This window comes from Macrobrachium nipponense, chromosome 8, assembly GCF_015104395.2.
Source record: "Macrobrachium nipponense isolate FS-2020 chromosome 8, ASM1510439v2, whole genome shotgun sequence".
Taxonomy (NCBI): domain Eukaryota; kingdom Metazoa; phylum Arthropoda; class Malacostraca; order Decapoda; family Palaemonidae; genus Macrobrachium; species Macrobrachium nipponense.
The window spans coordinates 31,108,860-31,122,050 of NC_087203.1; the positions used below are offsets into that span (position 1 = coordinate 31,108,860).

Below are 13,191 nucleotides of genomic sequence, written 5' to 3' on the forward strand. Positions count from 1 at the left end.
GAAGGAAGGCTATGTGAACCATTTGAGGTTTCGGGGACAGGCGGACCATGCGTGTCTTCACTCCCGTTAGGCCTAACAAAATTGGTTATGAACGCCTTTCTCAGTCTCTTTGTCTGGCACATTCACTATGTAATCGTTTTCATATAAATTTACTCTACGATTAAAAAAAAACTGATGAAAATTCAAAATTTGATATGAAATTACAATTTCTTAAAAAGAAGTGATAAAAATGCAAAATTCAACATGAAGCGAGTTTCTTGTAAAGTTTAGCTCGCTCTCTCTCTCTCTCAAAAACACATCTACTTCTGTGTTAATCACTTTTACTAGTCATTTTCATCAACACATATTTCAACAATAGAAAAAAATAAATGATCAAATGCCAAAAGTTAGTCAAAACAAGTTAACCTAGAAAAAAAAATGCCGACTTCATGTTCACAATGATGGATTTCAAGTTGTCGACTGCTGCCAAAATGGAAGTATCTCCTTCCTTGTCTTCAACTTAACCCTCTTACGCCGAAGCCCTAAAAATCAAAACCTCTCCCGTATGCCGGCGCGGGTTTGGAGTGAGCGCAGAAGCGGAAAAAATAATTTTTTCAAAAAATCACAGCGCGCTTAGTTTTGAAGATTAAGAGTTGTTAATTTTTGGCTCATTTTTTTGTCATTGCCTGAAGTTTAGTATGCAACCATCAGAAATGAAAAATAATATCATTATCATATGTAAATAATACGATATATGGTAGCGAAAAAAAAAATTCATAGATAATTGTATTCAAATCACGCTGTACAAAAAAGGTCAAAGCTAACGAGTTACTTTTTTTTCGTTGTAGTGTACACTAAATTGCAATCATTTTGATATATAATACATTGTAAAACAATAAAAGCAACACCGGAAAAATATTATCACAAAATGATGTACGAATTCGTAACGCGCGGACGTGAAAAAATGTTATTTTCAAAAATTCACCGTAAATCTAAATATTGTTCTAGAGACTTCCAATTTGTTTCAAAATTAAGAAAAATGATTGAATATTACGATACTGTAAGAGTTTTAGATTAGAATTGCAGATTTTGACCATTTCGGAAGAGTTAAATTTGACCGAATGTCGAAATTTTTATATATAATTTATTTATATGCACATATTTCAGAGATGGAAAAAGCTACAACCTTCAATTATTTTTTATTGTATTTTTCATGAATTTGCGCACATTTTGATATATGAAACTCTATAAAACGGCTAATATGAAAAGGAGCAAATAATGCGATGTACGTATTTCGGAGACTTGCGCCGCGAATCGGCGCGCGGAGGGAAGTTAAATATATTTTTCAAAAATTCACCATAAATCACAATATTGTTCTAGAGACTTCAAATTTGCTTCAAATTGAAGAAACATGACGGAATATTACTAGGCCGTAAGAGTTTTAGCTTACAATTGCGTTTTTCAACTATTTCGGTACAGTCAAATTTGACCGAACGTGGTTTTTTTTCTATTTATCGTGATTTATATGCAAATATTTCGAAAAAACAGAAAAGCTACAACCTTCAATCATTTTTAGTTGTATTCTACATAAAATTGCGCACATTTTCATATATAAAACTTTATGTAACAGCTAATTTTAAATGGTGCAAACATTTCGACAATCGCACAAAAAAATTCTGATTTTTTCGAAAGTTACCGCGCGGACGTAGGAAAATGTTTTTTTTTTTTCTTCATAAATTCATCATAAATCGAAATATTGTGCTAGAGACTTCCAAGTCGTTGCAAAATGAAGGTAAATGATTGAATATTACTAGAATATAAGAGTTTTAGCTTACAATTGCGTTTTTCGACCATTTCGGTAGAGTCAAAGTTGACCGAATGTTGAAATTTTTGCACAACGTTATTTATATGAAAATATTTCAAAACTGATAAAAGCTACAACCATGGGTTGTTTTTGGTTGTATTGTGCATGAAATTGCGCACATTTCCATATATAAAACTTTATGTAATGGCAAATTTAAAAGGGTGCAAACATTAGGACAATCGCACGAAAAAATTTATCTGAAGTTACCGCACGAACGTAAGGAAAAAGTTTTTTCATAAATTCACCATAAATCGAAATATTGTGCTAGACACGTCAAATTTGTTGCAAAATGAAGGCAAATGATTGAATATTACTATAATATAAGAGTTTTAGCTTACAATTGCGTTTCTCGACCATTTCGGTAGAGTCAAAGTTGACCAAAGGTTGAAATTTTTGCACTTATCGTTATTTATATGAAAATATTTCAAAACCGATAAAAGCTACAATCATGAGTATTTTTTTGTTGTATTTTACATGAAATTGCGCACATTTTCATATATAATACTTCATGTAAAGGATAATTTAAAATGGTGCAAAAATTATGTCATAGTGACGAAATAATTTTTGAGATGTGTCACTGATACTTTTTAGTGCGATAAGAGAGAAATTCGCTCTTGCGCGCCTGCGTAGCGATTGTAAACAAAACAACGCCTTGATCCGTGAACTCCCAGCAACCCCCAAGGCGCGTGATTCAAAAGTTTTCGGCTGGTAGGCCTATAAGTATTTTTCTGCGAATTTTTAAAAAAACTTTTTTGAGTCGACGTATGATACATCCATTCGGCATACGGGAGACATTTTGACTCGACGTTTAATACGTCCATTCGGCGTAAGAGGGTTAAGGGCAAGCTTTTTAGTTTCGAGAAAATAAGTCTTCCTCTTCGGCTTCTAGGCAGATGCATACATGATGCGGATGATCAGATTACACTTCGCAGGTCTGAATAATACGTATGGCGATGATGATGATGATGATAATACCGATCACTCACACAAACTGCGCTATGACGTCACAAATGTGTGAGACAGAGCCTTCAGTCTTAGCTAATGGCTGAGCAGGAAATCTTTCTCTTGCATTCCCCCTTGGAGGAATAATAGTTTTTTTTTCCTCCAAGCATTCCCCCCACCCCTCCTCTCAGATACCAGCGAACTCCCCTCCTCACCCAAAATCCTTGAAAAGACAACAGATTTGATACGTTTTGCGGCGCATGACTTGCAGACTTTAAACGGCTTCGCAAATACAGAAAATCTATTTTTGAGAGCTAGCGACCGCATAAAAGGGGAATCGCACAATTCGAACACGCATAATTCGGGACTGAACTGTATTATCATATTATTGAACTAAGGAACCCCTGCAACAAAGCTATAATATTGACAATTAAAAGCCACAGTAGTGTTAGAAAATATACATAAACACATTTATTTTATACAAAGTGAAAAATGACTAGGAGACACTTTCGGATACTGCTCCATATCCCTCTTGTCACATTGATGGTAAAACAGTGCAGGGAGTGTTATGTCAACGCAACAGTGTCTTGACCAAAAGTCTCTCCTAGTCATTTTTAACCCTGTGCAAAAAAAAAAAAAAAAAAAAAAAAAAAAAAAAAAAAAAATAAAAAAATAAAAAAAGTAAAAAAATATCTCTCTCTCTCTATATAGTATATATATATATATGTATATATAAGATTTTGACAAAGGAAAAAGCTATTTCTGGGTGAAGGCCTGTGTCGCCCAGTGAAATTACCTTATAACACTCATTTCAAGGTATAAATAATTGCTAAATATACCAGAGAAAAAAAAGCTATATGGAAATGCCAGAGTTACTACCTCTGGATCGATCACCTTCATAGGTGTCGGTATAAAAACGGAAGAGTGGATGCCACTACCACAGACCGCCAGCCAAATAGTCTCTCCTCTCCCAAAATCCTTCACCAGAGAGGAGCCGTTCCAACGATCCCCCTCAGCTCGTCCCCGCTTCTTCTGCCAAGAACTACATTCCTGAAAACGCACCCAAGCTTGGGCCAGCTAAAGGGGGGTGAAAGGAAAAGAGAGGGATAAAGGAAAGAGAGGGTTCACTGGGCGACACAGGCCTTCACCCAGAAATAGATTTTTCCTTTGTCAAAATCCCTTTTCTGGGATTGGCCTGTGTCGCCCAGTGAAAGAGTAACAGAGAATCAGCCATACAAGCATGGGAGATCTAGAATAAGACTAAAACATTTATAATTATACAAAGGAAAAATAAAACTTTTCCTTTTCCTTATCATCAAATTTTAATGATCTAAGATTAACAAAAACCAAAACAGGAGTACTGGTGTAACAACCATATATGGCCAAGTTCATACCATTACCAAGAAATTCAACATAGTTAATGAATATACAGTTATATGAACAATGGACTATGTACAAGTACAGGAGTGGGCCGATAAGCAATCCAGTCCAATAAAAGAGGCAAGAAGGGAGGGAACACAAGCGAGGCAGGTAGGTGAGAGGGAGTACCAAAAAGTAATACTACTAATGAAAAGAATGCTAATTAATAATATCCAACTTCACAAACTACAGTAATCCCTCACCTATCGCTATTAATGGGGACCAGAACCAACCGTGATAAGTGAAAAACCGCGAAGTAGGTTCCCCCTATTTTTTAAATGCATACATTTTTTTTGTGTACATGTACATGTATAAATAATAACTGTATTCTTATATATATTATTATATATATATATATATATATATATATATATATATATATATATATATATATATATAGATCCAGTTACAAAAGTAAAACAAAACAAAATGCAACAAAGAAACGTTGTCATTTAAAACTATCAGAGCTTTGCAAGCGCAAATACACCAAAACAAGCTTCAACTTTACGCATTATTTCTTCTGTGCAGATGCCAAGGGCAAAAGTGACACAAGAGAGAGAGAGAGAGGAGATGAGAGAGAGAGAGAGGGAGAGAGAGAGAGACGAGAGAGAGAGAGAGAGAGATGAGAGAGAGAGAGAGAGAGAGAGAGAGAGAGAGATTGCGATCGCAACGTGGAACAACGAACACACAGCTCTATCAATCACCGAAACGCGAAAAAAAAAAAAAAAACAAAAAAAAAAAAAACATAACTCACCTCTATCAATGAGTTTGTCCTGGATAGGGAATCCACAATTACATTTCGTACACCTGCCAGGTGAGTAGCTGACAGGTGCCAATGATGTTTCATTGCCAGCGAGAAGATCGCTATCATCACATGATTTATGTGACTTGACTTGGAGCCTCCTCTGTTTAGGCAGTGAACTATCACTGCACTGTTCAAGACTAGTCTGATATGAATATTCCTTGATGGAGCTAGTCTTTTTAGGGTCAGGAAAACGGCCATTGCTTCCAGGATGTTGATATGAAGCTGGCGGAATACCGTCGACCATGTTCCTTGAACCTTCTTGTGTTGAGAATAGGCTCCCCATCCGCTCAGAGAAGCATCTGTGTGGACTACTAGAGACGGTGGGGGAAACTGGAGCGGAACTGACTTGGAAAGACTCTTGATTGTCGTCCATGGACGTAGTCTTTTCTTCAGTATCAGCGGAATCAAGGAGATCTTGTCTCTGAGTCTGCTGTTGGCTCTTTTCCACCATACCCAGTTGATATCCTTCAGTCTTGCTTTCAACAAGAGGTCTGTTAGTGAAGCAAACTGAAGTGAACCTAGTACTCTTTCTTGGGTACGGCGAGACGCCCGTCTGTTTTTTAGAAATTGCCTCGTAGCTTTTGCTATCTCTTTGCACTTGGTTGGTGGAAGAGATAGTTTTGTGTGTTTAGATCCCACTGGATTCCTAACCATTGAAAGCGAGACGCTGCAATGAGATGTGACTTTTCCTTGTTTATCTGGAACCCCAGATACTCTAGGAATTTTATTACTTTGGCTGTTGCCCAGTGACATTCCTTGTCGTTGGGTGCCCAAATAAGCCAGTCGTCTAGGTAAGCTACTAGCGTAACCTGAGCTCTTAGTTCTTGAACTATTGTCTCTCCCAGTTTGGTGAATATTCTGGGCGCTATATTGAGCCCGAAAGGCATTACTCTGAATGAGTAAGCCTGTCTTCCTAGTTTGAATCCTAGATAGGGAGAAAAGTTTCTCGCTATCGGGACGTGATAGTAGGGGTCTGTAAGATCGATAGAGGTGGTGACGGCCCCACAGGGAAGTAAGGTCCGTATACCTGCGAGACAGTTAACATGCGAAACTTTGTCCATGTCCTTCTTTGGACAGTGAACAAACGTCCCTGAAACTTCAGGTGTCTGACCTTCTTTATTGCCTTCTTCTGGAGAAGGTCTTTGGCATAATTTAGAAGGTCTGTTGTTGGGATTTAGTGGAATCTGACTGGTGGAGGAGGCCCTTTTATCCATCTCCACCCCAGACCTTTTAATACTATACGTTGGGCCCATGGACTGAAGGTCCAATGGTCCCGGAAGAGGTACAGTCTCCCACCTACCTGAACTGGATCATTGGCTGCTTGAGGTCTTACTTCCTCTGCCTCCTCTGAAACCTCTGCCCCTAGAGGTGGCTTTGGAACCAGCTCTGTGCCGGTAAGCTCCTCTTGCTCTACTGCCTCTTCCTTGCCTATAATAGGTTTGAAAGGCTCCCTGTGTTTCAAACGAAGCGTTGAAAGCAGGGGAGGTCACAAATGTAGCCGAACTCGAGGGTTGTTGAGTTGGCTGGCTTTGTACAAGGACAAACTGTTGTTTTGGTCTTGCCTTAGATGTTGAAGGTTGACCAAGCTGTGAGACAGGGACTGCTTGTACCACTGCCTGTGACTGAGAGGTCTGGAAAGGCTGATACTTCCTGACCCTCTTCCTGTTTCTGGGTTGTGGTCTGGAGGCTTCAAACTTCCTCTTGAAGGGAAGGCCCCAGCGGACACAAAGGTTCTGTTTCGCCCAAGCTGCCTCACTGATGACGCCATTCACTATGTCCTCAGGGAAGAGTTTAGGTCCCCAGATTGAAGCCTTAATTAGTTTATTAGGCTCATGTCTGATGGAAGCATAGGCCAGGACATGCTTCCTGCAACTCCACCTAGCAACCACAAAATCATACAGGTCACTTTGGAAAGTCTGCAGCAGCGACTTTGTTAGGACCCGGAATAAAGGTTCCTCAGAGTAAACTGAAGCCATCAATTCCGCCGTGGTAACGGAATTGATTGACCTACTTAGCCTACATTTAGCCTCGAATTCTGCCTTTACTAAGGCATCTGGAATTCTGGGAAGCCTTTCACTAAATTGTGTGGAAGCACACTCTGGGTCGAGTTTGCCCACTGTGAAAGTTTCCGGAGAGCCTACCCAGCAATCCAGATCTCCGGGAAAGAGCAAAGAGGTAGGTTCTGTGTCTCTAAGTTGAGGCATTGGCTTATCCTCTATTCCAGCCTGCAGAGTTAATTCTGCAATCTTGGAAGTACAAGGGGTCGGGATGTTATCCCCTACCACGAACATGGTATAACAACCTTTATTTGGTGTCATCTTCATGTTAATGCACTCCCATTCTGAAAGAGTGCGGACACATGCCGACTGTGCCTGGTCCCTAGGTTAGATCACCGTCTCCTTGGGGACTTTGTCTACTCTCACAAAGGCTTCTTCAGCTAAACGAACATAGGCCGGGAAGGGAAATTGGAGACCCTCCAGGAAGAATTCATAATCTTCCACCGGACGGGTACTGCATCCTTCAATTGTCAGCATGCCCTCAGAGAAAGGAGCTTGCAGAGCCAACCGCCATGGGTTGTTATCCTCAAATGGCAGGAGCTTAGACGCATCTGGTACATCGAAGGATTGCTGTGTGCCTCCGGACTGAATAAGTCCGGCCAGCAAACTCTCCTGAGTCTGTAGTCTCTGAGCAAGAGACAAGATAGATTGTCCTGATGTCTCTAAGCCCGAAGCGAGCTGAGACAACATCGATTGAAACCTTGAGTCTACCATGCTGCCCATCTTCTCCATGAGGAGATTTGCAAAGGCATCAGGGTTAAAACCGGATTCCAATGGTCTGGTATTAGGACCTCTAGCTCTCGACCCCTTCTGTGGGGGAGTAGCTTTCGCCGGGGCAGTCAAAGGCTTGGAAGCCAATGATGACCTGGCGGAGTCCACTGGAGAAGGCTTAGTTTGTCTGGCAGCCTTCTGCAGGGACTTCTTTGTTAAAGTTTTCACCTTGGGGATTTCAGAACCAGACCTATCTCCAAGGATCCTGGACTTCGAGAAGCCCTGGAAGGAAGATGAAGAAGAAGATGGACTAAACAAATTAACTTTAGAGCTAATACCACCTGCCTCACTTACCTCCCTACCTTCTTCCTGCGAGTCGATGGCTCGGTTCTCGGTGTAGGCTAATGTCTGCTACCTCTCCGGTCACTTCCTCACATAGACCCTCATCAAGGGGGATCTGGGTCTCTAGGCGGATCCTCTCGATGATAGGAGCCACAAGTTCCCTAGATACTGCTGCCAAAATCCTAGCATTGGGATAGAGGAGAGAGCACATCTCCTCCTGGCGAGAGTAATGATAGATCATACTTCGACCAGGAAACACAGAGCCGGGGAAGTACCCACAGAGATTATAAAAACTATTCCTTAAGCTCCTCCAACTGATCCCCCGGGAATAGTGCTCAACGCTCCAGCTGTTGTTCCCCAGAAGGGTTACTAGAACAGCGAGCTAACGAAACACCACTGGAAACAAACCGGCCATAAGGGAAGAGCACGGAGGGGGAAGGGTACAAGGTGGTACTAACAAAATTAAGTTAACTACAACTCCTTAACCTCCTCCGACTAAACCCCCGGGATGGTGCTCAACGCTCAAGCTGCTGTTCCCCGTAATGGTTACTAGCACAGCGAGCTAACGAAACACCACCGGAACAAGTCCAGGCCGGAAGGAAGAGCACGAAGGGGGAAGGGTAATTAGTAATCGCCTAGCAACAGCGACCGGTCAGGTGATTAACACCTTCCGAGAAGCCGTGGGAAAACCTACAACTAAAGGGGGCAGAAGACAGCAGGCCAACTGACACCCTAAAGGAGGAATTAGCCAAGGCTATACTGACTAAAATATTGAAACAGGAATTATTGGAAGTACCGACGAAAAAATAATCCATCTATTAACCCAGCATAACCCTCCAAAATCAGATATACCGATCTGGTTGGGTGGCTTAGGACAGCACTTAATAGAACGTCGCGAAAGAGGGAACTCAGAACCTAAACTAACCCTCCAAAATAGAATATATCGACCTGGTCAGGAAAGATGGATCTAGCACCTACATTCTGTGACAAGAGAGAATTCTCTAGTAAAGGATCACGTTCCAAAACTAATTTAATAGTCTGGTCAGGATCGCCAGAACTAAAACCAACTAAGGTAGAGAAAAAACTCTTTACTGCCCAGCCTAATTTCCAAAATCTAACCTAGATTTTGGTCAGGTAGGCTAGGAATGGTAATAAGCGGCCAAGAATAGATAATATTCGTGTAGGACTCCCAACATCATCAATATTATAACATAAACTAAATAACAATAAATTCATCTACATAAAATGTATGAACACGGTGAAATAATGAGAATTATCATTTCTCAAGTAAAATGTGTAACACTAGGCTAGTCTAGGTCGTTTCAACACAATATTCGCGCATGTAGTAAAAAGAAAATTTATTGCATTTGTGAGAGAACCACATTGCTCCTGAAGGCCTTCTATAAAAAGAGAGAGAGAGGGAAACCCTCTAATAGGTTATAATTAAAATTGATAAATTTTATTAAACAACCTATCGGAACCCATCAGGAGCGAAATGGTAAAATTCCACGATAACAGTAACATATACTGTGATAAGCATAAAGGATAATGATTTATCGTAATAAAAAAAGTTGAGGCGACTGAATACGCGAACAACAATGCATTTAAATGGCCGCGCGAGAGACGAAACGCTCGGCTCTCAGTTGATATTATAATAAACAATACCACGTAAAATGCACCGTTGTCCGAACACGTACAAAGTCAGAAAAATAATACTCAACTTAGATGAAGATGTTTCCTGATGATCAGAAGACATGATAAAACCAAAATCACAAAAGCTAATTATCACTATCAAAACACACCTTCGTGACAGCGAGTGCTATGAAGGAATGCAGTTCTTGGCAGAAGTGGGGACGAGCGGAGGGGGATCGTTGGAACGGCTCCTCTCTGGTTGGGGGTTTTGAGAGAGGAGAGACTCTTTGGCTGGAGGTCTGTGGTAGTGGCATCCACTCGTTCCGTTTTTATACCGACACCTATGAAGGTGATCGATCCAGAGGTAGTAACTCTGGCATTTCCATATAGCTTTATTTCTCTGGTATATTTAGCAATTATTTATACCTTGAAATGAGTGTCATAAGGTACTTTCACTGGGCAACACAGGCCAATTTGCCATCAGCTGATTTCCAAACCAAAACATTGACTGTTATGTTAGCATTTTATAATAGAAATATGAGAATACATACAATATTATTGAATACAGTGAAGTAATGTACGTATAACTTTTTAAAAGATTCACGAAAAAGATGCATATTCGTTAATTTTTATTTTATAAATTATACATAGCCATCAGCAGCCTGACATCGCTCAATCATGATGATGTCGGATCAAATCTGATTCCCATTTCATGTCTTATTTTATTTTTTCTACTATGTATCATAGTGAGAATGCACAACCTACAGAATTGGCTTATATCAATAAATTACTATACCGTATATTACTGTATAGGATTAGTTTATCCAGACCTCTGAGCCTAACAATAGCTCTTCTCGGGCTACTGTACCGTACATGTACTATAGAGTATGATGTAGGCTAGGCTACTGTATTCCTATGTATGTGATGTACCATAGTATGCGCTAGGCTAACTCTTGTTAATGTTATTAAATTTCTCTTTGTACAGGTAGTTGTCAACTTACGACCACAATTGGTTACGACCAACCTGTTGTAAATCGATTTGGACATAAATCGGCCCATGTTAATTTACCGTAAGAATATTATACTAGCCTAGCCTACACAGGGCAATCAGTACCACATAGGGTAGCCTAGCCTACACTACACAGCATACTTTATACATATATGGCATAGTAATTATTAATTCAGCTAATTCTCTAGGTTCAATGCACATTGGCTTATGATAATTCAGTACAAATTGAAATTGAACAACATTTAACAAGTTAGCCTCGCGTATACGATGATGATGTTATCATGGTACACAGTATATTGTATATAATACAAATACAGTAGCCTAGCCTACAGTATACTACTGTATACTACATATACAATATAATTTAGTAATTTATTAATATACGTAAACCAATTTTGGAGGTTCAATGCATTCTGACTATGATACATCAGTAGAAAAAAAAATTGTAAACGAAACAGGAATCAGATTCGGACCGACCTCGACATACCTATCTAAGCGATGTCAGGCTACTGACGGCTACGAATATTTAAGAAATAAAAACACAATGAATATGCATCTTTTCCGTGAATCTTTTAAAAAGTTATACATTACTGTATCCAATAATATTGTATGTGTTCTCATATTATTGTATCATAAAATACTAACAAAGCGGTCAATGTTTTGGTTTGGAAATCAGCTGATGGAGAATTCGAATTTATTTTGTTGTATTTAACTCAATTCGGAGCGAATTGCCTTGCTTCTAGTTAGCGCAAAATATCTAGACACTTTATATGAGATAAGGTAATTTGTCATTATACGATGTGTTTTTAAGTCAAAATATCTATACACTTTATATGAGACAAGGTAATTTGTCATTATACGATGTGTTTTTAAGTCAAAATATGAATGTAATACGTCTCATGAACTAAAGTATTTTTTTTTTAACAGATTGCGTTGCGGGCATGTTTATTGTGTAAAAATATTACGTAATTCCGTTCGCTATTTTCACTTCATTTCATCTTAGTACAAACCTTACTGTTATATTAGTATATATTTTACTGGAGTTATATCCTTGTTGCCAATGCACGATAATAATCATTAGTAGCTCGAAAAGTGAGCTGCATGTGTGGAGAGGCGGGAGCTGGGAAAAAACTGTTGTACGTTCAGCTGGACACCACTTTCTTGCTCACGTCGTTTCCCAGTCATTTTAGTTGTGGGTGGTCGTAAAGTCGATCAGTTGTAACTTGCATAGGTCGTAAGTCGACAACTAGATATTCTGAATTATCATAAGCCAATAAGCACTGAACCTAGAGAATTAGCTAAAATCAATAATTACTATACCATATACTATGTATAAAGTATAAGCTACCCTATATGTAAAGATGGTATTGATTACGCTAGTGTAGGCTAGGCTATATTAGAGATATGATTTTTCGGAGAATACTTGTACGTATTTCTTTTGTGTTCTATCTAACATTTGTAAACTCATTTACATATCCTGGGTATGTGTGTGAACTGCATAAAAAGAAGGTACAGTACATTGCACTATTTTACTATCTTGGCTTCATTGAGATTTTTCATGTTAATCTGCAATTTGAGGGTAGTGATGAATATCACTAATAACTGAGAATGTACTGTACCTACAATGCTTATAATATTACCAGGTAAGCAGTTGCTGTAAATAAACAACCAGTGTTAATACCCACAATCTTTTGAGAAAACATCATAATCAACTATTATTAAAAAACAAAATACATTATGCAAAATGATCATGGAGATAAGATAAAAGCACAGTCTCAGGTAACAAGCAGCACCAAAAGCCAATGTCCTTGATCATGTCAACTTTGAAAGACTCAGAGCTGGGAGGACAGGAACCTCTTCCTACAGAGAATACATACTGTACCTACTTCAATATTACATCACAAATTACAATATATTCTTTCACCAGTTATATGGGTAACAGTACACATAAAAATATATAAACTTACATGAACACAAAATTGCTCAATAAACAAAATCACCAGAAAGTACCTCAATAAATACTGAACTATGAATGTGGCATACACCTATCGGTTTACTTACCCTAACGAGGTCCAGAGTAGGTCTGATGAAAATAGACTTCAGGATGATGAAATACATGGGGTCTTGGGGGCAGGAGAGTAATCGAGTAGCAAGAAGTAAGAAATGCAAAACCACAGAAGGCAGACGAAGCTCTTTCCCATCAAAAGAACTAACGACAATTGTGATAACCCACTGCCATGGTAACTTGAATCGGACATGCCTGAAATCAAAGTTTCATTACTGATACATATAACTATGTGAAATCAACATGACAGACATACAAACTGTGGGATGTTAAATGAATCAACATCCCACAAAATAACAAATTGTTATGAAGAAAATACTAGTAATGCTATGGGAAAAATAAAAAATAAAATATCTACACAGGCAC

At 39.0% G+C, this 13,191-nt stretch overlaps 1 protein-coding gene across 1 annotated transcript in view; it reads right to left on the reverse strand.

Moving 5' to 3' along the window:
- The window catches only part of LOC135222636 (nucleolar pre-ribosomal-associated protein 1-like), a 307,212-nt gene that overhangs the window by 53,740 nt on the left and 240,281 nt on the right, over window positions 1–13,191 (reverse strand). Inside the window, exon 12 of the mRNA XM_064260767.1 lies at window positions 12,822–13,020. Within this exon, the coding sequence (XP_064116837.1) occupies window positions 12,822–13,020 (199 nt within the window). The remainder of the gene's footprint in view (window positions 1–12,821; window positions 13,021–13,191) is intronic.